The sequence below is a fragment of the Amia ocellicauda genome, chromosome 8 (genome assembly GCF_036373705.1).
Source record: "Amia ocellicauda isolate fAmiCal2 chromosome 8, fAmiCal2.hap1, whole genome shotgun sequence".
Taxonomy (NCBI): domain Eukaryota; kingdom Metazoa; phylum Chordata; class Actinopteri; order Amiiformes; family Amiidae; genus Amia; species Amia ocellicauda.
In genome coordinates, this window is record NC_089857.1 from 17,245,055 (window position 1) to 17,271,729 (window position 26,675).

At 37.2% G+C, this 26,675-nt stretch overlaps 2 protein-coding genes across 2 annotated transcripts in view; both read left to right on the forward strand.

Moving 5' to 3' along the window:
• Positions 1–17,724, forward strand: part of grid2 (glutamate receptor, ionotropic, delta 2) — a 219,984-nt gene extending 202,260 nt beyond the window's left edge. Inside the window, exon 15 of the mRNA XM_066711696.1 lies at positions 15,480–17,724. Coding sequence (XP_066567793.1) covers positions 15,480–15,902 — 423 coding nt within the window. The 3' untranslated portion in view covers positions 15,903–17,724. The remainder of the gene's footprint in view (positions 1–15,479) is intronic.
• A 7,230-nt stretch (positions 17,725–24,954) lies between these two features.
• atoh1a (atonal bHLH transcription factor 1a) lies at positions 24,955–26,475 on the forward strand. The gene has a single exon (XM_066711718.1). It carries the CDS (start codon positions 25,063–25,065, stop codon positions 25,954–25,956), a length of 894 nt encoding a protein of 297 aa, XP_066567815.1. The 5' UTR covers positions 24,955–25,062; the 3' UTR covers positions 25,957–26,475.
• The last annotated feature ends 200 nt before the right edge of the window (positions 26,476–26,675 follow it).

The following is a 26,675-nucleotide window of genomic DNA, read 5'->3' on the forward strand; positions in this document are numbered from 1 at the left end:
CATTTCAGACAATTCCGCTCGGAGAGGTAATCATGGATTAGCAATAAGTGTTTTGGGATTCATGTCCTACATTTTACAAACCATACTGTGATATCTGCGAAATGTTACAAGTTTTACTGCAATAGAATGTCAATGAAGACAAGGGAAGATTAATTATACATCGGAGTCCTTAAAAAGACAACTTTAAACTTCCATTCCTTCCCATTCTCAGAGATTCACTTTCATTCTCCAGATGCATTTTTGTTCCACTACCGAAGGGAATTGAAACCTTTTAATGTTTTAATTGGGTCCAAATCACGTACTGTATATGCATGTCTGAGAAAGCTTATTACTTTATTTATTTGCAATGAAGTTTATCATTATGTGTCTGTTTTTCTTTTGATTCAATTGGTTTTAATTCCCTCTAGAAAAATATGGAGCAAAGTTTCCAAAACTAATTAAGTCTATTTTTTGTTTTGTTTTGTTTAGTTTCATTTCATTTGATCTTAATGTTGTGCACAGAGATATAACTGGTGATAGGCATTATCAGAGTTCTTATGCCAGCTCCTTCACAAACGGTTTTGCCATTAACACTTAAGAATGATGTAATTCATATTTAAATCTGGAGAAAAGTAAATACTGTAAACAAAGACAATAAATGCAGGGCCCTCTTTCCAAGTAATCATACTTCACTCACTCAGTTTGCAGTTTCTATGCATATTTTTAGTTTGTTTTTTAGATTTATAAAATAATCTTTGATAATTTCTAAAATTATACCAGTCATTACCCAGGCGACAATTTGAATATTAATGCTGTTTCAAACAAACCTATTACCATTTTTGTTTCTGGTCACATTATTGTCAGCTTTATGAAAAGGGATGAAAAAATATATATACAGATATCAGTTTGAATCCAATTTTAGTTTGTTTTTTTAATTTCCCTACAAAGATGTAACTTCTGTTTTGTTTTTGTTTGTGTATTCACAAACATATTTAGAGCTGTAATGATACATCCATCCAATGATATCAACATACATACAAACATACACTCCTATGTAAATACATACATATAGCAATAAATGGACGAGTGGATACATAACATCTTATAGAGGCACTTAATATTGTTCAAGATCTACGCTCTTTTACAATGCTAACAATTTCATATAATTAAACTTTGTGCTGAACAAATAAATCTCAGTAAATATGGCACCCTGAAATACAGTACATTCTGTATAGAAAAATATTAACTGTCAGGTTATTTCTCTTACTTTACTTCTCAACTACAATGAGCGCTATGCAGTTTTGTCACTGTCACACCACGGTGTGGGCCCTCTGCCGGTAGAGAGCTGAGATCCTTCGTGGCCCGTTTTGGCCGACACAGTGCTGACACCTCAGGAGACAGCCTGGCAGCATATCTGAGGCACTTATTGAGTGCCAGCCTACTGCAATCCTTTGATTGATATCCAGAGTAATGCTGTGCCATTCCTCCCACTGCATATTTTCTAGAGCTGCAAAGGAAGCAGCTCTGTGTGGTGATCTCCTTATTCACCATTCCAGTTAATCCCAGGGGTGTTTCATGGGATTGAAGTCAGTACTCTAAGTAGGCCATGAATTGTTTTCAATTGAACCACTATGTTACACTCCCTAGTGTAATATGGCACAATATTGTGTTGGTAGCTATATGAACCCTCAATATAAAATTCCTCCAGTGCAGGCAGTAGCAACTACTGCATTGCACATGTCCACATGTCCACTGGTATAATTCCATTACCAGTAGAGGGCGACTTGACCCACTGATTTGAGTAAAATAGCATATATGTATTATTATAGAATAATCTTCTAGATTTAAAGCAACATAAGACGAGGTTGGAAGCATGGTTTGCAGACAGCGTAATAGTAATGGTGAAAAAGTGATTTTTAATTATTATTATGTCTTTCTTTCTTGGCAGACGCCCTTATCCAGGGTGACTTACAGTTTACAAAAGCATTACGAAAGCGCTGTAGTACAATTAATATAAAATACAAAGCATACATCTTAGTTAAAAATGCAGACATGGTGCAGTTATGTGCTAATTGGAGGGGGCAAAGGAGAAATCACAATTAAACAATTAGGTTTAGAGTTTTAACAGTGTGAAAGTAAGCAGGTACATAAGGAAGCATAGTTAAGTGCAAAATTACAGGAGTGCTGAACAGCTCAAGAGAATAAGATGCTAAATTACAAGTACGGTCTGTGTATTGAGTAATCGCCAAAAGGGGGTCAGGGACTCTGCTGTCCTGACCGCAGTGGGAAGGTCGTTCCATCACTCAGGGGCCAGGAGGGGCTCGGAAGGAAGGGCAGTGGAGGGTGACTGGAATTAGTCTTCTGGCGCTGGAGGACCAGAGAGGTCTGGAGGGGATGTACGGAGAGGTCAGGGTCTGAAGGTAGCTTGGTTAAGTCTGGTCCAGACAACGGTAGATGAGAGTCAAAGTCTTGAACTGGATGCGAACCAACATGGGGAGCAGTAGAGCAGTGGAGTAGCGTGTGTGAATCAGGTTAGAGAGGCTTGGTTGCAGTAGTCCATGCGGGAGAGGACCAGGGACTGAACAAGCAGCTGAGTGGAGTGGTCCATCAGGAAGGGTCAGATTCTGCATCTGTTGCTCAGGAAGCGCAGGATCAAGAGTGACTCCTAGATTCTTAGTGTAAGAGTGGGAGAGTGTGGTAGAAGGGAATTGAGATGGAGAGATCAGTAGAAGGTGAGGAGGAGGAGGAAAGAAGAGTAGATCAGATTTAGAGAGGTTGAGCTTGAGGTAATGCGAGCATCCAGGAGGAGATAACAGACAGACAAGAAGAGATGAGAGAGCAGATGAGTGGGTTAGAAGAGGGAAAAGACAGGAAGATCTGGACATCATCTGCAGAGAAATGGTAGGAGAATCTATGTTATGAGTAGAATGGTGTGTGTGATGTGGAAGCCCATGCAAAAAACTCTTACTTTTCAGTTATTTTTCGGTCTTAACAGACATTTTAGATGCTCTTTTCACATTTCCTGTTTTAGTGATCTACTGTTTTAGGGGTATTTCTTTCCCCCCTCAAAGGCTGAGGTCAAGTTTTAGGCCACCCTTTCCCTGACAATGAAGATGATGGAGCTGAGTAAGTGAGCTAGATCAGGGTGGGAAATTGCTCTGACCCAATTTTAACACTACATTGATATCACCTTTTTGGCAAATAACAATACAAAGCGGTTTTGATCGCCGCAGAGTCTTTGTGGTTATTTCCATTCATGGACGAGCAGCCCTGCGGTGCTCAAAGTACACACATCATAGCTCAAAAGCTTTTATCTGCCAGAGCTCTGAATAAAAGGGGAGGGTTGAACGGCTTGACTCCAGATCCAAAATTATGTGAATATAATGTTTCAGAGATACCCCAATGGGAGTCAAACAACAGAACGATTCAGGGTAGCCACTTTTGTTTTAGTAATTTTGTATTTTTTTCTTTTCCTTAAGGATTTATGCGTTTTAGTCAAATCTCAAATGAGTGCTTGGCATATTTGAAACGTAGAAAATGCAATTTTGTTTTTTACCAGTAACTACTGGCTGCCTGGTATTATATCTGCAGTATAGTTTATATGTAGCAATAAAGTTGCAGTTGAATTACAATTGTCTGCATACTTTTACTGCTGCGTTCTAAATCATAAAGTCTCTTGTGACTGGAGTTGTGATTCCTCACTGTATTGCTTCACAAGGAGATTTTAACTTGCTCTGACATGCTTACCCGTCACCCTCCTCCTTTTTATGGGGTGTACTTCAGTACGTTTTAATAGGGAATCTTTGAAAATTAAACCTGCTATAATTTACTAGACAGGCCTCACTACCATGAAGGCAGGCATGTAAAGGTAACAGAACACTAGTCATTCGCTGTAAATATTTTATAGAAAGTAGATACTGCATGTGGTTTAGCAAACGATAACCTTAAGTTAAGCGCTGTGGTTTGGAATACTAATATGAACGCTGAGGTTAAGTTAAAGGCTAAGCAACTATATTTGCTCGCATTCTTTTTTCTTACTGTTAAAAAATCATAGCACTGCAGAATCAGATACATGACTTCTGCTCTAGATTAGGTTACAGTAACACATACAAGGCCAATATATGATAACTCTGTGAGAAAGCTTGCTCCAATAAATGCAAATGGATTTCTGTTTTTGAGTTTGTTGTCTGCCTGCTTGTGTGTTTTTTTGTGAGCACCATATGATGTTATTGTGAAAAGGACTCAATAGACTGACCACCTGAGTTAAAAGGCAAATACAAATTGTAAACAAAGTCATTGTATATCAACTACATTCACAATAAAGACAGTTACTTCAAGTGGAAGTTCTAAGTTTAGCAAAGATTCAACTGTTTTGATGCCGGACAAAAGGTCCAAATATCTGTGAGAGCAGAAGGAATAGTAATGGACCCATTCGGTGGAAAGCATCAGAGCAATATTCCTATCCAAGTGTCCAAGTGGTGGCCATGGTTACTTCAGTGCAGAGGCCTACTGGGCTCAACTGTCCAGTTATACATGCTCCAACAGGTATGAACTAGAATGAGGGAGGCCACAGCTGGACAGACACCACATGGAAAGTCAACTTTAATTTAGTTTCCAAATGTTCACTTTCAACTTGTTCTCAAGTGTGTCTTGCAATATGACCCCCGACTAACCTCAAGCAAAACATATTGAGCACGAAAGACAATGCAAGGCAGCTTTTGTGAAAAGTTGAATTTAGTTAGCTGAGAGCATGTAAAGAGATTGTTTGTTCACCTCTTTGTTTGCAAGCCAATTGCTGTCATTTATTAATACTCAAACATCATTTCTGTTCAAATTGCAATATATTCTGCAGGCAGATTGAGTTATTCTCCCATAATTTATATTTAAACTGACAGTTATACATCTGAATATTTATATTATTTTGACACTGAGATACTAAAACTGTTTTGTAAAAACATCACTACCTACTAAAAGTGCTATTACCAAACATTAGAAAATATTTATGACTTCTAACATTTGTGAACAGACCCCATTTTCAGTAATACAATGCAATCTGGTACTATATGCTTCAGTATAGTAGGACAGCAGCATATTGACACAGCAAGACTGACACTAATCCAGTGCTAGAATTAATTAATCAAATTTTAACAGACACAACAGCAGATCAGGACCATGTTTTTAAGTAATAAAATAATAAGTTCAGCATTTCCTACTTAGTAATGTTTAGGGTCAATACCAAACAGTTGAAGTATCCAATTAAATGGAAAGAGAATAAAAAAATAAAAAAACCTCCACTCACAGTTCAATGCTAACTGCCCCACAATTGATTTTAATCAGTAAAAATGTCAGATTGCCACTTGAGATTTCCACAGCTTCAAGTTAATTAATGTAATTTCACAAAACAACAAACTTCACACCACCAGATTGCCAGTTGCTCTGAAGCTTGTTCTGTTTGGACGTCCACAGCAGCAGCCAAAAAATTGGGGCCAGTTCAAAATACATTTAATTATGTAGCGAAATGTATTTGGATAAATAGAAATCTGATTGCTTTTCATTTTCACTGCTAAAGGTAAGCCAGACTGTAAAAGAAGACATCATCAGCCATCCATTTAATTATTGGTGTAATAGATAATTATAAACACTACATCTTATTATAGCATTCACACAAAATAGAGAAAACTGGGGATTTTCTAACCTATACCAGTTGGATAAAAAGGCCAAACTCAACCTTCAACCTTCAGAACTGTTTACCTGAGTATCTTTACAGGATATGTTTTTTTTTAGAAAATGTAAATTTTGGTCAGAAACTGACCATTTATTATCTGTGTTTACAAGACTCAGTTATATCTGCATACAGATTCAGCCTTTTGGAAAACACAGCCAATTTGCATGTATGCAGTAGCAAGCAGAATGGGAACAAATGTTTAATAAGCAGTAAATGCCCCAGGTGGGTAAGGATTTTTGGTGGGGCACATAACAATTGGAAATAAAACTTTTTAGTGCATGTCTTGGTTGGATGCACTATTTCACTATATAAATGTGTGGAAGTGATTATTTCATTCTTAAATACTTAAATCTGTTTAATCATCCTTATGCGTGCCCCAACACACTGTCCACAAGCAGTACTGAGTTGTGAAAGACATTTTGAGCTGCTATTTGGCTCAGTAAGAGGGGAATATCAAGTTGCAGTGAAGCCCCACAATATTATTATTATTATTATTATTATTATTATTATTATTATTATTATTATTATTAATAATAATAATAATTAGTAATGATGCCATGCCATAAACATGACACTTCTCTTCCTCCAAATTCTGCATAGTGAATAATGTTTCCTGCTTAGTGCAGTTTTGCATGTGTAACTGAAGCATTTCTGTTGGAATAGAGGTCAACGCTCGCTGCATCCTGGTTTTACCTTCAGAGTGAATGTAAATCACTTCAATTAATATTCACACAATTTACTGCCAGTGCAAAATAAGTTGTCTGGACCACGAAAGTAAATGCAATCTTGTAAGCATTCTGAACTTCATGCCATGAATAGGAAAAAGATTACCACTCCTATTCGCTTTAATTTTCCATTTGAAGCTCTGCCAAACTATTCCATTGTCAGGTTGAAACAGGGGAGAAAGAGAAAATCAAACTCTTCATAGAAAAGACATTGAAACTGGTGCACTCAAGATGCAGATTACTGCTTTTGTCAATAAATACAGCCTTGACGCTGTTACAAATGGTTTGCTGTTGTACCGGAACAGAATAGTATAGAAATATAATAACACAGGGAAATGGAGAACTTTTACTGGATTATTTGTTCTGCTACCAAAGCCACATATTTAATATTGTTGATAATTTCCCAGTATTGTAACCTCTGGCTGTACAATAGTGGATTTCAATTCAATACATAACTGTTGACACTTTTGTCCTATTTTTCTTTTGGGCAGTGTGTGAAATAATATTTTTTGTTGCTGGCAATAGCCAAAGTGTTTTTGTTGTTGTTGCTTTTGACCCAAGAACACATGTTAAATTACAGCTGCAGGAAAATATCACATTAAGATAAGATGCCTTCACCAGTCAATATCTTTGGCCTATGTACTTTGAATGTAAGATCGATTTGAAATGAAAATGTTTTAAAATTTAAAACATCACCCTTGTTCACAAGTTATAGAACAAGAACACGGGACACTATTAGCATGGAAATGTTTGTGAATCACATTATATCTTTTACTGTATTTATTTTTTCTTTGTTCATTTATTTTCCTGCTATGATTCTGGATGAGAAATTTCAAATGTTTTTATTTTTCTGAATACATGACTCCTTATCCCAGTTACGATATAAAATGGGTGGTGATAACAAGCTGATGAATTGTTTCTGATGTGAGATGTTTATTCTTTATAAATCGTACTTTCCTGGTGAAAGATTTCATTTACTTTTTGTTTTATAGATAAGTACTCTGTGTTGAGGATTTTGATAAAAGCACTCGTGGGAGAACAATGCAAAATGCCATTTTTTCATCTGACACTCCAAGGTATCTGGCTCCTCAGATATAAAGACAGATTACTGTGATGACTTGCTGTCCTCCTGCCTGCACCCTCTGTCTCTCCCTGTCTTTCTTGCTTTTGACCTCTTTCGCTCTATTCAACTTGCCCACATCCCAGGCTAGACAATACCAGTTGTGCCTTCTGAGTTTAAGTGCAAGTGGAAATTGTAATCTCCATAGTCTACCTCAAACCCCCTGCCTCACTCCCCCCACCCACACCCTGCTATGCTAAATTACCGAATTGTTCCTTTCACCTTTCTAAGGTTCGTAGACCCTGCAAAGTGTTCGCCAAGTGCTTCTCTCCACAATAGCATTCACCCTTGCTCATGGACTGATAGTTAATGATTTTTAGAACCACCAATTCAGAAATAAACTAACCAAAAACATGCACTTTAGGGTTTTTTATTTTGTTCAAAAGGCAGAGAGTGTTATTGATGGAATACAATACTGATATTTTGATATATTTATCTAGCAGAGGATTTTTATTTCAGGTTTCTTTTTTTTCATTTTTCTATTGAACACTTTAATAGATTTTTCCTCATAAAAGAGAAAAAATCTGAAACTTCTCAATGAAGGTTTTGTGTCCAAACCAACAAAACTTTTAAAAACATAAGAAATTGAATATCATTCATATTACATGCCCGGATGCAAAAGTATACCCCAAATGACTTCCAGTTAAAAACAAAATGTATACTTATTTTAGGGGGAAAAGTAATAAACAATGTCCTTAGGCAATAATGAAAAAACCTGAAGACAACTTCTGGTGCAGATTGAAGTTTTATTTATGAAATGTTACATTAAAACACGTGTATTGTTTTCCTAGGTGAGTTGTAAGTGAAAAGAATTATTATTTTAAGGCCCGTTTTGTGAGTTTTGCTCATGGCTTTCACAAGAAATTAAACAAAATATAGAATTTAAAGACGTATATGTAAGCTTTCTGAATTTGTGTTGTTTTGGTTCATTGTATGGGAGGAGGGATACAATTGCAGATTGTTTCCTTGTAATTTAAGTGTCTTGTCTGTTTGATGTTTTCCAACATGTCATGGTCAGTTAGTTTTCACAGTTCCAGTTTTACAGTACTTACAGGTGTGGTGAAGCATAAGTGTTCTCTCATTTCATCCTTCACTCACATCCTGTCACCAGGTGGATGAACATTGACCTGGCTTTTCTCCATCTCCATTTACCATCTTGATGCTTAGTGAGGGCTATTGTACTGTAAAGGTGAATGGAGTCAGACAGATTTCCCTTCTCTACCTCCAGCAAACAAAAATCTATGTTGTTTCCTCCCATCAAGTCCATGTGCCCAGAAATCATAGCTGAAATGATGGCACATTTATATACAGTATGTACAGTACTGTGCAAAAGTCTTAGGCCACCCAAGAAAATTATGTTTAAAGCTATTTATCTGGGCAGTAAGTGTTTATTTGCTCGTAAGAAATAAAACTGTATAACATTAGAATGAATACAAATAAACATTAATACAATAAAAAGTAACAAGAATTTGTATTTTCCAAAAGGTAACTGATATCTTGAAATGGCTAGAAGAACGCAGGTTTGGTCCCAAAACCTCTCCTCGAGGCACCCCAGCCATTTCATGTATTTGTTTCACAACCAGCACACCTTATTCAATTGCATTAGGTATCGATTAGCTGAACCAGGTGTGCTAGTGGTGGAATTCAACAATGGGGACCAAACTTGTGTTCTCCTAACCATCTCACAAGATATCGATTGGTTTGGCATTGGCTAAGCTATCACAGTTTGACATGCATAAAATCATAGTTTTGTGTCAACAAGGCAATTCTCAGCGAGCAATATCCACATTTTCAAGGTGTGGTGTTCAAGCTGCCATAAAGGAAATTGAAGAACCTGGGCAAGTTGAAGACCAAAAACACAGTGGAAGTCACAGAAAGCTGTCTGCATCTGATGAGCAGTGCATGAACTTCACTTCCTTGAGAGACAGAAGGAAATCCAGTGCTTGCTCCGCATCTGGCAGAGTCATCTGGCACCAAAGTACATGCTTCAACCCTGAGAAGAAGTCTTACAAGAAGTTGTCTTTTAGGGTGTGTTGCAGCTAATAAGTCATTCTTGTGGAAAGGCAACAAGCAGAAGAGATTGCAATATGCGAAAGACCATAAAGCAAGGAGTGACAACCAGTGTCAGAAAGTCTTATGAAGTAATGAGTCCAAATTTGACATTTTTGGTTCACAAAGACACTAGTATGTCAGAAGAAGAGTTGGCAAGAAGTACATTGATGCCTGCAGCCTTCTGTGAAGCATGGTGGCAATTCTGTATTGGTCTGGGGGTGTATTTCAGCCTGCGGTGCAGGAGATTTTTTCAAAATCGATGGAATTATGAATGAAGAGAAATTTAAACAGATTTTGATTCATCATGCTTTACCTTCGGGCAAACGACTGATTGTCAAAAACACGATAATGACCCCAAACACACTGCAAACACAATTTAGACCTATTTGGAGCGGATGTCTGCAGATCTCACAGTATTAGATTGGCCACCTCAGAGCCCTCAGAGAGAACAGTTATAGCAAAACCTGCAAGAAGCTTCTAAGAATTTAACATAAGACTTCTTGAAAACATTACATGACTGTCTACCAAATCAAATTGTTTCTGTTTTGCATTCTAAGGGAGGCCACATAAAATACTGACTTGTTTTAAAAACACAAGTTTTTTGTTACTTTTCATTGTATACTTTTTTACTTGTGTTTACTTCACTGTTATATAGTGTTTTTGAACAAATACTTTAATAAATAGCTTTAATTTTAAATTTTCTGAGTGCCCTAAGACTTTTGTACAGTACTGTATCTATGTATTTAAGATATATATAAATGTGCCATAATTTGCTAAAAATAAGGGTAGTTTTAGAATGTGAAAATCCAAAGATATGTTTGAGAATTAATACTTTCAATTCACTGTGTTGCTTATCAGTGAAATGCAGTCAGTCTCCCCCTGACCCTTCAATATACACACTGTGTTTAAACAACACACACACACACTCACACACACACACACACACACACACACACATACACACACACACACATATATATAATGTGTGTGTGTGTGTATGTATGTATATAAACAAACTGAGAAGCATCTTGACATCTTTGCAGGAAGTCTTGTAGAACCAGTGTATCAGATATCTGCATGTCTCTCTTTGTGCTTTGTGGGTTGCTTCCTTGTTGTTAATTTGGTCACAGCTGTTTTCACGTGTGTGTGTGTGTGTGTGTGTGTGTGTGTGTGTGTGTTTGTGTGTGTTTTATATGCAGTACATGCCCAAAAATGTATGTTTGCATGGAACAGACTTCGGTGAATGTTTCTTCATGGGAATCAAAAAGCAGGTCTCTCTGTATAGTAAAGCATGACTGTCTGTCCTGTACACATCTGATTTGTTCTGGCCTTGCTTTCTGTTCAGACTTAAAAAAAGGCAGTATTTATCCTGCACTGGCTTAAACATGAACCACCTGAGCATCAAAACATAACATAAACTTTGGTGATTTAATTTCAATTGTCACATTGCAGTCTCCCTTTGTTCTGTGGAAAGCCTGAGTATTAAGATCATTTGATTTCCAGATCTTTCTGACACTATTCTTCACGTCTCGTCTGAGGTGTCCCAGTAAATAAGCTGCTGTTGAAAGGAAAGAAGAACAATACAAAAAAATCAGGAACTGAAACTATTTGCTTTTATATACTTCAAAGACATATATGACTTCTAAAGAGAGATAATGATAATACAAATATGGTAAAATAATACTCCCTAATACTGAAACCTCAAACTTAATCGAGATCAGAAGATGAGAGGTCAGAAAACAGAAGCCCTGCATTCCCAGTTAATATTCTATTCTTCTCTTGCCGCTATGGCTGTACATTTCTATGTTAATCTAAATCTGCAAGAAGGAGCAGACATTTGTGTCAGTGTCTTGCTTGTTGAATTGCTGCTTGCAGTCTGTTATGCTCCACCTCCTCTTGCTTGTAAAGCCATTAACATGCAATCTCAGCCTTTCTCTGAGGGGTCAGAACTAATGGATAACAAAGCATTTGTCCGGGCTAATGTGAAGTACTTAAACACAGATTTATTGAGCACCCCCCCCAAAAAAAACAAAACAAAAAACAAAACAACAACAACATAAATGCAGGATTTTGGGTTAAGATTGATCTACCAGTATCCCGATTTGCCATTTCACATTCCCTTTGGAACTGAGATAGAATGCATCCTTACATCTGCACAACTAAGAAGAGCTAAGCTTTCAATTTTAAAAGTGTCATCGGGGCGTCAACATAAATATCAATGTTATCGTTAGTCAGGTTAGGTGTTTTATGGTTCTTAAAATAGTGTACCTTCTGCTTCTGTTTGTGTAAGTCTTTAAATCTAATCCCCTTGACTTTAATTAAATCTAATGTATGAGTCTGCCAAAGCCATTATCCTTAAAACTAAAAATTGCTTCAGCGATGGTATAACGATAAAGAGTTTAGGGCTTAATTGAGATGCATTGAAAAGAACGTTGTTATTGTTTTTTTGTTTTCATTTTCATAATTTCTGTGCATAATACTTTCTACATAAAAACTAAGAGCTCTTAACACAAGCAAGCATTTTGATTAGTATAGAGAACATACAGGCCCACAGCCCGTATAATGTTGGCACTGAATTGAGATCTGCTTTGGTGTGATAGTAAAGTGGCCTTGTTTGCACATGTTAAAACGCACAGGAAAAACTCTTCAGTGAACACCTGTAGAAAGCAATTGTGCAAATAATACATTAGTGACAATTTCTATTACATAAATATATAAATAGGATAAATATTCACTGAAGTAGTACTATTTTAGGAGCTTTGAAAGGTGTGAGTCAGTGGCAGGCATTAGCCTCATTATGGGACACAGCAGCCACATGCTAGCTTACAGCAGAGAAATTGCTCTAGCTAGAAAGAAGGACTATTTCAATGTCGCTCAACCAGAGCAAGTGACAGCTGGAATTAAATATATTCAGATCTGTTTGCAATGCTTGGCAATATATTACCTACTTGCCTACTTACTCCTGACTTTTGCTTAATAAATAAAACATCCATTGTTTTGATCTATTTCAATCTTATATATATAAAAACATTGTCACTTTGTGACTGTCATTTTAAAATGGTCGATTTTGTTTGAAAGATGCATGTATACACTTTTCCCTAAATGCAGATTAATTTCCACGTGCAATGGTTTTATAGAACCCAACATCAATTTGCTTATTATGCAGGATCGTCCACTGGTGCGACCCCCACCTTAGCAGAAAACGAGAAATAAATTAAAAGTGTAAAAACATTCTTAGTTGTTATTATCCACAGTAAATTTGATTTTTATTAATAAAAAAAAGTATTTATGCCAAATTGCTGGCTATTTGGTTATTTTATGCCTCTTTTCCTGCTTCTGGGGGCTATCGCCCTGCTTTTGACAAATTATGAGCATGTGCAGTTACGATTTAAGACAGAATTGTAGCTTAGGTTTACGCTGCTCCAATTAATCCCATCTGGGGGTCGAATTTAACGCCCATATGTAGTTATCACCTAGACACACTAGATGGCAGTGTACAAAATATTGCTATATTTATATTTATATAAAACTCCATGCAACCCCATCAGAGCGTCTCAGTCTCCGCTGGAGTTATTATGTCTGACATCCTTCACAATACAGCAACACTATGTTTTACATTTTCTAATCAATTACATCAATTGACTAATATAATTATGGTGCTAGATATTTTCAGTCACAATTACATGTACAAAGGTTTGGTACTTTGCGCAATATTGTCTTGAATATTTCAAGAGAAGTTATGTGGGATGCAATTGATGATGTAAATTGAAGTTAATATAGTCTTGCAATGTCACTTACAAATATCTCTGCACTTTCTAATTAACCTTGTAAGACAATTAGGCCTCATATTTTGTAGGTGTTTAGTTGGATCCTTTGAAAAATAATAATAATCATCACCATCATGTTTAATTATCCTGTCACAGAATTATATTTGGTATAATAAGGACTTGAAAGACCATGACTTTCAACAGATGGTAAGATCTTTCAGGTAGTTCTGCTCATTAAGTACTTGCATCACTGCAACGGTGGCATTTCAGAACTCGATTTCTCTCACACTTTTGGTGGTAGCTTTTGAAGAACATGATTATTGACTTGGATTTAAGTCAAGGTACTGGGCAAGATACCTAAGGGTTTTGCATGACAATTCCCTGGCAGTGTGTGATGCATGGGGAGCAGCATTGTTTTGTGAAATGAGAACTAAAGTTGGTGTGGGTTGCGAAGCAAAGTATCAATGGTGAGCGCTTCAAAAACGTTTGAACGTTTTAGAATGAATCTCTCTTTCTCACACACACACACACACACACCAATGTCAATGATATATAAACCCTTATCACAAAGTTTGCTTACCTCCATTTTTTGCTTTCAACTACAGCACCAATAAAGAAGTTTCTATAGATTTTTCTCCCGCACACAACATTTGGCTGAGGCTGTATCTATCTCAATAGGCAGATATATTCAGTATATTGAACAAGGTTGCGATTCTCAGTAATGTGTTAGAGTGATGTCAGTGTTCTGTAGCATCTGCGTTGTTTGGGCAAATCTAGATTCATCTATCTTCCTGTTTACTTATTTTTCCTACTTTGTGCCATCTGTTCATATTTTCATTTTCTTTATAAAGACCAAACTTTTTTCAATAATAAAGAACTTAAAACAACACAAAAATAAATAATTACATAAGCTCATTCAATTTGGCCTATTGCCCAGATTAGTGATGTCAATAACATAAGAGAACCCTTTTAGGCTAATGTAGTAATCCATGCACTACAGGTCAGGTATGTGACATTAATAAGACAATATACTAGACATTGACAGACTATTATGCCTCTTCTATTCTCTATTAAAACAGATGAGGGTGTGTGTTTTGTCTGAAAAATTGATCAGCTTATTGTTTCACTGTACTGTAATACATCTCTGCTTTAAGAATATACAATGTGCAGACGCAGAGCATTACATGAGCATGCATGCATGCAGATACACTTTATTATTGTTTTTCTTCATTCATGGCATATAATTACTGGTCCTTAAGGGTCAGGATGGAAGTTTAATGTTGGAAATCCTAATGTTTCGTTAGTTCTGAATTCCTGGGTTGAGTTGTGTATAAATATAAGTACATTTCCATATATATTATGCATTTTATATTTTCCTGAAACAGGAAGGGAGGCAACAATTTCACAGAATGTGTTGTATGAAGTTGCAGATGAGTTGTGTGTATTGTTTAATTCTCTGTGTGAATTACAACAGCCACCCGGTTTACTTCAATTTCAGACACTCGCTAAATCAATCCTCCCTGTGACCAACTTAATATAACAAGTCAGGTTTTCTACTGAGCAAACCCATTGTCCTTGTTTCCGTTTGACTGAAAGCATGAAGCCCCTTTTTAAAACCCTTACCCCCCACCTCAAATGTCTTATGCTGATAAAAAAAAAAACTGAATGTTATTTACTTCTCTCTAGTGAATTGTAGTGTTTTCCAGAACTCATTTAAAGTAAGGGGGGGGAATTAATTACCTTTTTCTATAATGATCAGATTGCTACAGTTAAACGTGTCCATATTTTCAGATGTGAGAGGCCAGGCAGACATCAGCACATCTGCATATTTCCATATAAACCTGTGAATGTGTTCAACTCATTCTCTTCATGTCAGTTTCAATTGTTTTAGAGAAATTAATTGCCATTGCTAGTACATTCCTTTATTAAATAGACTTTCCAATGGTTGATCATTGCAAATTAAACTCATTTTTTGGTGTTACTATAGCCAATAATATTGATTAGTGGGTATCAGTTCCCATTGGGATAAAGCACAGCCTGCATTTCCACAGGAGTATTGCTGCTGCTTTGCTCTCGCTCGTGTCTGAGTGTCCGCCTCTCTCCCCCCGCAGGACGACAAGGAGATCGATCTGGAACACCTCCATCGGCGAGTGAACAGCCTCTGCACGGAGGACGAGAGCCCTCACAAGCAGTTCTCCACCTCCTCCATCGACCTGACGCCCCTCGACATCGACTCGCTGCCGACGCGCCAGGCGCTGGAGCAGATCAGTGACTTCCGCAACACGCACATCACCACCACCACCTTCATCCCCGAGCAGATCCAGACTCTGAGCCGCAGCCTGTCCGCCAAGGCAGCTGCCGGCTTCGCCTTCGGGGGCGTGCCAGACCACCGAACTGGAACCTTCAGGCAAAGGGCTCCCAACGGGGGCTTTTTCAGGAGCCCCATCAAGACAATGTCCACGATCCCCTACCAACAGACGCCCTCTGCTGGCTTCAGCTTCGGCAACGATCCCGACCGGGGCACCTCGATATGATTTTCAGGAAGGGAAAGAGAAAAAAAAACATATATATAAAGCTTTTCTTTTCTTTTTTCTTTCTTTTTCATTTGCTGGGAGGGAAGAGGTGGGTGATTGTTGCATTTTTTTCTCTTCTGCTGTTGATTTCATTTGAGACTGCTTCTTTAGGAGCAACACGCATATATAATGGACTAACATGGATGTAACTTTTGTTTATTAAAATAGGTTAAATAGCAACTCTCTTTATTGACTATATAACTGCAATAACCCAAGTTGTTTTGTTTTTTCCCCCTCCCCCTCGCGTCACTCAGTACTCAGCTGCTGTTGCTCATTAACTCACTGGACCAAAGGCCAACCCTTCAGCGAGAGAGAGATCCCACCCACGCCCCCTTTTTCCAAGCAAGGCAATTTATTTTACTTTCTAACCTAGGATTGCCTCAAGCCATCACAATGCCCATAAGACTTCAGTTAACCAATACTTTGCACTGTAACAGTGCATTCTGATCTGTATGTGATTGTATGTTATTAAATGCAGATATTTTCTCTTATGTATAGTGCTGGTTGTTTTAAGGTTATCGCCTCAATTAAGATTAGTCATCTGGAGGCTTGAAAAAAGAAAAAAAAGTTAATTACAGCTATGGCTATTTCAGTCATTTATTTTAATTATTATTACTAAGCTTTTGTGAGTGGAACGTGTCTGATTGAAAATAAAGATGCACAGTGTGCGAAGTTGTCTATCAATTTAATTTTTCTTTATCCTGAAATCAAGAACCGAGTGCTTTTATGTAATTCTACTGTGTATCATTAGCCTAAATGGCTTTATTTTTTGTACTTTTTATTCAAATGCCAGGGGGTCAATGAATGTCATTTGTTCAATTAGAAATGCATTTGCCAGGCTACCGTACTTCAGAGTGTGGTTTTATTTTATTTGTAAGGGGGAATGATCATTTTTTGCAGCTCCAGACATTCAGTAACAGACAGGGTAACCCCTTTCAAACATGTCCTCCAGTATTTGCCCTCACTCTGTATTGGTTGTCCTAAATGAGAGTATCGTGCCATTAAGACAGGGATGACTGAAACTTTAGAAACTCATTTTAAATGCCTTTCTATTTAATTTCTTTAGTTGTTAGAATAATGGTATCTAACTTTGAAAGTACCAATTCTTAAAAGGCCATTAAGGTGCAGTATTAAAAATATAAAATACTAAAAAAGAAAAAAAAAACTGCAACCAAACTTTTCACTAACACTGTATTACTATTTAATAATGTTAGTCGTTTAGAATGAGCTTTCAGTTTGTTATATTAAGACTAATCGCAAATGTGGTAAGTAGAAAGCAGCAACTTCTGTGTTTGATGCAAGCATTAGATGTTACTTTATTAAGCTGTGGCTAATGAATGATAATAGGAAACAGCCAACATTTTGAGTTTCTTGAGCATAAATAAAGAAACATTATTAAAATATATATTTTCTATGTTGATGCTAATTATGTTCTGAGAAAGAGCATCATGTAGCACCATCATTGGTTTTGTAGTTCATCTTTCAGCATTGCTTACAGTGTAAGACAACCCCATTTCTTATCACAGAAAGGCCATTTTTGGGGGGAAGAATGCAAGTTCCTAAAAAAGAGCATGCACAACTTGCTACGCCTGTAACATTTTTAATTTCATACATAGGACGTACAGGATTCTTTGGTAATTTCAACTGATTACAATGTACAGTATTTAATATAGGCCTATTTTGTTGTATGTGTTGCGTATTATACAAACTGAACAACTGGGGCCTCTGTTACAAGTGGCAAAGCTTTCTGTGTATAATTTGTCTAATAAACTTGTTTTCTACATTTTTTGTCATGTTGTGTTTGAAACATGTGAAACTCAACCCATTCTGCACTCTGTCACGAGAAACATGATGACACAACTCTTATCCGAGTTAACAAATGAGAAAATACACATCAGCTAATTGAGGACCATAACTATTGCAATTGTCCACACTTGAGTTAATATTAACTACGGAGTTATTTTCTGTCAATAAAAAAGATATTTTCATTCTTCACTACTAAGTCTACTTAGGTTTGGATTGTCAAGAAAAATAGTGCAATTCCCAAATATGTAATGTACTTGATCAGTGAGGCTATTGAAATTTGTGCCTATGAGTTACATTTTGCAATTATTTTTTTTAAACTGAAATGTGTGTGTGTGTGTGTGTGTGTGTAATATATATATACAGAGTTGGTGGTAACGCATTAGTAACGTTACGCGCTACTGTAATATGACAGTATAACGCGTTAGAGTTTTAATTTGAGTAATAATCTTAGTTACTTTCCGTAAAAAAATAAACAAGTGCTTTACGTTACATTATAAGATCTTCATCGTAACGCGTTACTGAAGCGCAATCCGCCCTGGCAGGATTCGGAGCGCTGTCATTGGTCACTGGAGTCACTATTTTTCCAGCAGCCAATCACTTTTCAGCAAATACGCACCCGCAGAAGACACCAGGCGGTCGTTTTTATGCGGCCAATGGCTTCTTCATTCATCAAACTTTGTGTCGTTCAAGTTTCATGTGGTTTAATACAGACCACAGTGACCACAAGTCTTTCCCGAGTTTTATTTTTTGGTTTCCTGATATGGGCGAGTTGTCACTATTTTAATTTCTGCCTTCATATATATTGAAAGGTGATCTCGATTTAAGTGAATTATGTTAGTTAGTTAGTTAGTTAGTTTTGTGAGCTAGCAAATTGCAATATTTCGTTTGATTTTACGGTGCGGATTTATTTTGAACCTTAACAGCCTCCGTAGCAGTGAATTCCGTGTTTTAATTAGCAGACTAATGGCAGATTATCTTTTTTCTATTATTGCTGAGACTTTGTAATTTGCGTTATGAAAACTTGGGTGAAGTGAGATACAGCCCAGCTGCAGATGTCCACGGCGCTACCGCCCGAGAGCCAAGGTACCGTAAAATAGTTGATTTGTTGGCACACATTTAAACAGGCATTAGCAGACCATAGAGATGACCACATTGTTTTACAGGCAAAAGGAAGCAATGTATCGGGTAATATAACTACATTTTAAATGAACTATAGTAATATGTAATTCTAATATTATTAATTTAATGTATGTGTGTATAAATATTTATTTATTAATCAATTGGTGTTGTTAATGAATCCCTCATACACAACAATCGATTACATGAGCATTCAAAGACCAATTATTTATAATTATGTATTAAGTACTTGGAAGAATGGGGGGACTCTTATCTCACAGTTTACAGAGATATTAAACCCTTCATACATATAAACATCTGTTTGTACATTATGTTACTATAGACATAGTGCTGGCCCTTTTCAACATTATAATGTTATATTTCAATCTAGAACTCCATGATCTATATAGGTCTTCCTGTTTAAATACTTATAAACTTGTACCTTACAGCGTTTGTACTTATAAGTCATAGAAAGCCATGAAGCCAGTGTTAAGGTATTGAAAGATATATTTATTTCTGCTCATTTTTGTATTATTATTTTTTCATGCTGAGAAATGTTTGCTATATACATTGATCAGCCATAATATTATCACCACCTGCCTAATATTGTGTAGGTCCCCCTGTTGCAAATCCTTACTTTCTCAAGACTGCATTTGTATTTTGTAGTGTAGGATCATTCCTGACCTCCTTCCTGACCTTTTTTATTTTAATTTAGACACACAAAATAAAACCTGCAGCATCAGACTGTTATTATACATTTATGTTGCACATTGAAATGATTCATATGTAGTCCAATGTCGTTTTACATTTCGTAGAATGGGTATGGACGTGTTTATACATACTTGCATACACATTTGTATGATATTAGAATTGGTACACACTGTTCGTAGCCTTTATTATTTGTCCGTGGTGAGTTATTGTATAAATACACATTTAAAAGTCTTTAACAATAAGTGTCCACAAGATGGTGTAGTTTAACCACAAGCATCTAATATGTGCTCTGCAGTAGTAGCATTAGCTATATATACAGTTAGCTTTGACCTGAAAGACAGAGCAGCCAAAGCAGCTAAACAACCGCAATGCAATGCAGCTCTCGGACCCTTCAGAAATGGGGGGGTCTTTTAGTTAGTGCCATTGATATGCAAAGCCATACGTCCTCACTTTCTTTAATCTTGATTTTGAAGCTTGTATAATTGCTTTTCAGAGTAGTAATCATTATGTTATATTTTCACAAGCAGTACCAATACACTCCACGTGGTGGCGCCATTTAAATGTCATAAATAAACTTATACCTTATTTAGAGTAATGTTTAATTCGATACTGACATTTAAATAAAACAGGAATAATAATCTAACGTGATCAAGAAACAAAAAACAACCATGTATAACCGTTTCAGAGGCCTTTTATGACCTTATTTGTGAGAAAAGTGAAATGAAATGCATATTAACAGCGTTGCACGTTTTAACTTTTTAACTTTTTTGTTTTATGTTATTGTAAAAACACTGAAGAAAATTGTCGTTTGGACCCGTTCATTTCGATTCTGCTAAAATACAAAAATATATATTCTTAAAATGGCAGTATTGTAACTAACCATTGATATGGTAGACTGTTTCATTGCATTTGTTGAGTGTGCACAGAAACCATACTATTTTCAGTGTATACATTGCCAAATGTATGAAAAAAGTATGAATTGTCTGTGCATTACTTCCATTACAGGAGAACACACTACAGAAATTTTCAAATAAATAGAAGAAAAAAAAAGTACACACATTATTGATCTTAATTCGATTACACTCCACTGTTTCACATTTTTGTTTTGTTACAGTAATAATTAAATTGACTGTCTGCAAACTTCGTATCCAATATTTTATGTAAGGTATTAAGACATATATATATATATATATATATATATATATATATATATATATATATATATATATAATGCATATACTTTGTCATAGAATTGCATGCAAATTTAAATTATAAATTGGTAAAGAAAAATGAAGTTCATTTATTTTGGTGATTGACCTTATAACTGCATATCATATTCTAGCAGGTTAGTTTTTATTAGTAAAACTAATAATAAATTAGTATTAAACATTTATTTACGGACGATGAAATAAAACTGAAGAACTTACCACCCTATTAATTTGGTAAGTTTTATTGAATATTTAATTATTCAAGGTTTAGAGTAATTACAAGACAGATACTTACTAGCGTGTGCAGGTAAGCGCTGCTGAATTTCCCCGGTAAAGATGATCCGCCCCGACAATTACATGTTTTACTTTATTTTGAAGGTTAGTGTAATGGTGTGAAGCCAGTCCCATCCCAAATCATGCCAAATTTGTTCCCATAAATGGGATAGGGATAGGTTTGTGGAAAACAACCCTTTATTCTTGAACTCAGTTTTAAATGACACACGTTTTTCCTTTGCGAAAACCACTCCGTTTGGCTATGCAAGATGACAAGGAGCAGCTACACTATTTTGGAGGTTTTCCCCAAATCGGCACTGCTGTCCCCACCCCCTGCAGTGAGCATTAGCTTATTTTTTTAATGAAAACTCGAAAGTTGTTGCAACTTTGACCTGATCCTATAGCAGACACTTAGTCCTCGCCATTTGGCAGCTAAGATGCATCCAAGATAGTCGTTTCCATGGAGACAGGAATGGGTCTGCTGGTATGTAGACTGTAGCATGTTGGAAGCCAACATCATGTCACATTTTGCGCACATTTTCCAAAGACTATCTCAAGCGTAACGAAAGGGACACAGACTGCCATTGTGCAGGGGACACTTTAATAACCAACACCTACAATATTCAACCTGTTGTTTGCTCAGGGACAATTCAAGGCAGCCAAACCCACCGGACGGACATTGGGGACATTGGGGACTGGAGTCCAATGGGGAGACACCCGTAGGCGCCAACCCCCAGCGCCTCTCAATTTATGCATTAATGAATAAAAAGTGAAAAGATTAATGTGACATTTTTGTAAAGTTCAAAATGGTTTGAAATTTGGGCTTTACATTTTGTTGGCGTCGTTTTCAAGGATCAGATCACACAATTCAGTCGGGACAGGTTTAAGGCTAATATGTGTTATTGCAAACCCTCCCAGAGAGGCAACCTTTTGCAGGATTAAGAAAATCAGATTATCGCGAATGAAGCCTGCAATCCTGTTATTGCGCCCGTAAAGACACCATTCCTCCCCAGCCAGCTCCTGCTGCAAAAAAAACAAACAAAAAAAACAACTTTGAAGGAGTTTTTCTTTACCCCACGGAAAAGTGTACCCTATTCTTAAATGCACCTTCATGTATCAGTAAAAGTTTTGAGGTCAGGGCAATAGTGAAATTTGCAGATTTATGAATCAGCCAGTCATTTTAAGAGCTAATGGGATGAAGCATTTGTTATGAAAAAGATAGTTCTACATCCATATTGTCGAGATATATATATATATATATATATATATTAGAAACGAAGTCGGTATTAAAAAATACGACGTGTGATATAGGGTTAAACTTAATATGCGTTGTGCAAATAATAGTGGGTATACACAAATTAGACCTACACAATAGGAAGTGTTATAAAAATGTTCCGTATTAATTCTGATACCAGTTGTACTAGTAATAATAATCTATCATTGTTTAAGATGTGCTGTCATTCGTGATCAATAGAAAAGTGAAATACGACAATTGATAATTAATTGTTCATTAGCTTACAGAATAGTTTTTGAAATTGTAATGCACATATGGGTAGATGGAAAGACAGATAGAGAGATAGAGATAGGTAGGTTTAATGTTTTAAAATAAACTTTAACAAATAAAAAAACGAACACATTGAAACTTTTAACACCAAACCATATGAACCAAAACAGTAGAAAGACCCCATACTGTAGACAATTCAACAAAAGAGCCTAAACAATCATTGAATTTCTGGTTAGATAGATGGATAGATAGACAGGTAGACAGACAGATAGATGGATAGATGGACCTGCAGCTCTTGAACATTGCACATCTCCCCCCTCCATCGGGATCTCGTCTCAGTTGGGCTGGGACAGTAAAATGGAGAAGTTTCGTTCTGCTCATGTTTCCGTCTCCTGTGAAGCTATCTCCCGAACAGGGCGTTCCTTCAGTTGGATCAAAAGGGTTGAACTTGTACAAAAGAAAATGAAACCCAAGAAGCCTTGAAAATTCAAAAAGAAAAGAGACAGCGCTGAATACAAAATGAGCTGGATGAACCCCGGGAGCCTAGTTTCCCATTCAGCTTCTTTATGGGCTCAAGAGCAAGAAAGCTATCATAGGCGCAGTACAAAGAAAGTGTGGAACTGTTATTTATTCTTTATCAGCGTATTGTGTGCATTGATTTTACTATTTAAATCATCATAAACGTGCTGAAAGAGAGGGGGAAAACACGACATGGTTAGGCACTTGTTATTTATACGCAAAATAAGTCAATATTGTGTAAAGGGCCGTGCTATGAGAATCATGCATGTTATTTTTAAAACTAATAATAATAATAATAATAATAAATATAATAATAATAATAATAATAATAATAAATATAATACACGCTTGTTGGTGTAAAGTACAGCTCAATATACAAATATATTAAATGATCTGTAAAGATTAAATGGATGATGTATTGTGATAGAAAAGTGTATAATACAGGCAGCGTACAATGCTGTTGTTTACAGTCGTTTATATGGGTGGATATTGTGAATGTGATATATGTTAATAATGTTACATAATAATAATAATAATAATAATAAATGTCTGTATTTAACATTATTTTCACATTTTTGGTTGTATAATGATACACACAACATAAACTACATTATTATTATTTTTATTATTATTATTATTATTAATAATAATAATAATAATAATAATAATAATAATAATAATAATATACCTAACTAACCAAATAGCTGTTAAGAACAAGCCCGGTTTTCTTGATGCCTTTTTATTGTGTATGTCATACCATGCAGCTTTCTATAGTGATTTTAAAACCTAAACTGTACTGTAAATACACATTGTTCTAATATTCAGTATGTTTAAGCAACATTGCTGTTAATTATAATGTATTACCTTGAGTGTCACACCACAACGCAACCCAAGTGCATGAAACTATATGCATAATTGATCTCGGTTTAAAGACTTAAACAAGCTGTGGTAAACACCACTTTGTATCTATCAGGTTTCTTTAATTGTATAATGAGCTGAAGAGCGGTTGGGCAAAAACACTAAGGAATCTAGCACCCATTATTATTTATTGATTAATTTGTGTTGTTTCAATCAGAATTAATGCGTAAACGTTGAAGGTAAATAGAAACATATATGTAATAATGAACTACCTTATATCAGATGTGTGCTTAGTATTTATTGTGACATAACATTGTCCAGATTCATGGGGTATACATTGTTAAGATAATGAATATAATGCAATACTCTTGGAAACATTGGCAAAAATCCAATGGTCTCTTTAGACAAGTTTTGAGTGATTTTTCTGTTATTTTTTTTATATGTGTTTGAGAATGAAATTAAATATTTTTGCAACCATAATATTAAGATCGCAAAAGGAATATTTTAACTACTGATCACTTCTAGCTACTTTAGGTCTAAGCATCACCAATAACTTCACCTCGGGGTAAATACACTTAAATAAATGTTGGTGCAATTTAATTAAGTAATGTTTCCTGAACTGACTGCTGATGCGTTGTCATTACACCCCTACGTGTCCAAATCCCCACACTCCACTTGATTGGTCTTCCCCATATGAACTTGCTTGAAGGTACACAACCCGAAACTAGCGCAACCTTGCCCCGTTTCGTGTCTTTTCTTTCTCCCAGGAAAGTGTCCTACGGGACGTCCCATTGTGCAGATAACACCCCTTGTTAAACAGTCCTAACAGGCGCATTATCCCGGGCGGTCTGGGAAGAGTCGCCTTTTGCATCCGGCGCTTATTGGCTGCCTGCACGCGCCCGCCCGGGCCTCATTGGTTAAAGCGACACGCGACCGGCGCGAGAGGGGGGGTCCAGGCGCGTGCCGCTCTTTAAAGGGGCGCCGCGCCTCGAGACACCAGAGAAGCGGTCTTGCACGCGACCCGGTGCGGGGGGAAAGTTAACCCGGTGGCTGAGCTCAGTATCAATACAGTCCATTTTTATTTGTTTGGTCAAACTTTTTGTTGTACTTCTTGCCCACACTTGCGATGGCTCGGATGACCGGAGTGGAGTGGGGTGATGCCAAGGAGATCACCAGTGAGGGGCCCCAGCCGGGCTTAATGAGGGGGTACCCCCCAGGTATGGCACTCTTGGACAGCAGCGATCCACGCGCCTGGCTGGCTCCCGCGCTGCCTGGCACCTGCGCGGCACACGCCGACTACCTGCTGCACTCCCCGGGCTCCCCTGCGGACAGCGAGCAGCGGGACACGGAGCACGGCGGCGGGGGCAGGAAGAGCAGCAAGAGCCCGGCCAGAGCCAGGGAGCTCTGCAAACTGAAGGGGGTCGGGGTGGAGGACCCCGGGTGTCGCCAGCGGGCTCCGTCCAGCAAATCTACGAACGGGGTGCAGAAGCAGCGGAGGATGGCGGCGAACGCCCGGGAGAGGAGGCGGATGCACGGGCTGAACCACGCTTTCGACGAGCTGCGGAGCGTCATCCCGGCTTTCGACAACGACAAGAAACTCTCCAAGTACGAAACGCTGCAGATGGCGCAGATCTACATCAACGCCCTGTCGGACCTGCTGCAGGGTCCGGGAGCAGAGCAGCCCAAAAGCGGCTCATCCTATGAGGGGGCGAGTCCACGGGGAACCTCCTCCTCGAGTTGCCGGAGATTCCCATCCACAGGGTACCCCGTGCAGCTGCACACCATGCCATTCCCTTACGAGGAGGGTGCTTTCTCGGCCATGATGGCCCAAGAGGCTCTGTCCCCTTCAAGGACCGTGAAGTCCAGCTCAGAGGACAGCAAGGCGTCCCCCAGGTCCAACAGGAGTGACGGGGAGTTCTCACCGCACTCTCACTTCAGCGACTCGGATGAGGCGCACCTGGAGTTACAAAGTGAAGATGAACTCTCTGAACTGAAACTCCCCAACCAGCACACATTTTAACCATCTCTGTACTAGAGTGGGCTGTTCCTTATGTTTTTTAATACACTGTATACAGAATGATATGATTATGAAAAAAACGTTGTATACTTTTCTTTTAAGAAGTAGATTTTTGTTCTGAATGATTATTCTGCCAAGAGATTTCTGCATTTTATTCCTGGTGGCAAAGCGAGAATATTGCCATGTACATTTATTATTGCTCCACTGCCATAGGCTCTCAAATATATGTACAAAAACTGTCTTCCAAAAAATGAGCCTAAACTAAAAATGCCCATGTATTCAATTGTAAATGAATGTTTGCCTTACTCTGTTCATGTTTTATATGTCCCCATATGATCCTTTGCAACTTTTAAAAAGTTATTGCACGCACTTTAAAAAGCCACAGGCTTTAGAAACTACAAAACTAACGTTATAAAATAATAATAATAATAATAATAATAATAATAATAATAATAATAATAATAACTGCCAATTTGAAAGTATGTATGCATATATATGTATATATATATATATATATATATATATATATATAACATAGCCATTCGTTTGTTTTTGTTTGCTTTTTTATATTTTTGAACATTGTCTTCATTTGGGGCTGTTTTGTTTCGAGGGGAGTATGCTTGTTGGATTATTTATTTCGGAGTGTTTGCTACTGTCATGCTTTTTATAATTAAATGAGACATGTATTGTTTTAGCAACTTTGCCATCGTTTATGTACATCT

Coding starts and splice junctions, on each gene's coding strand:
- atoh1a (XM_066711718.1), top strand. CDS start 25,063: ATGGCTCGGATGACCGGAGTGGAGTGGGGTGATGCCAAGGAGATCACC.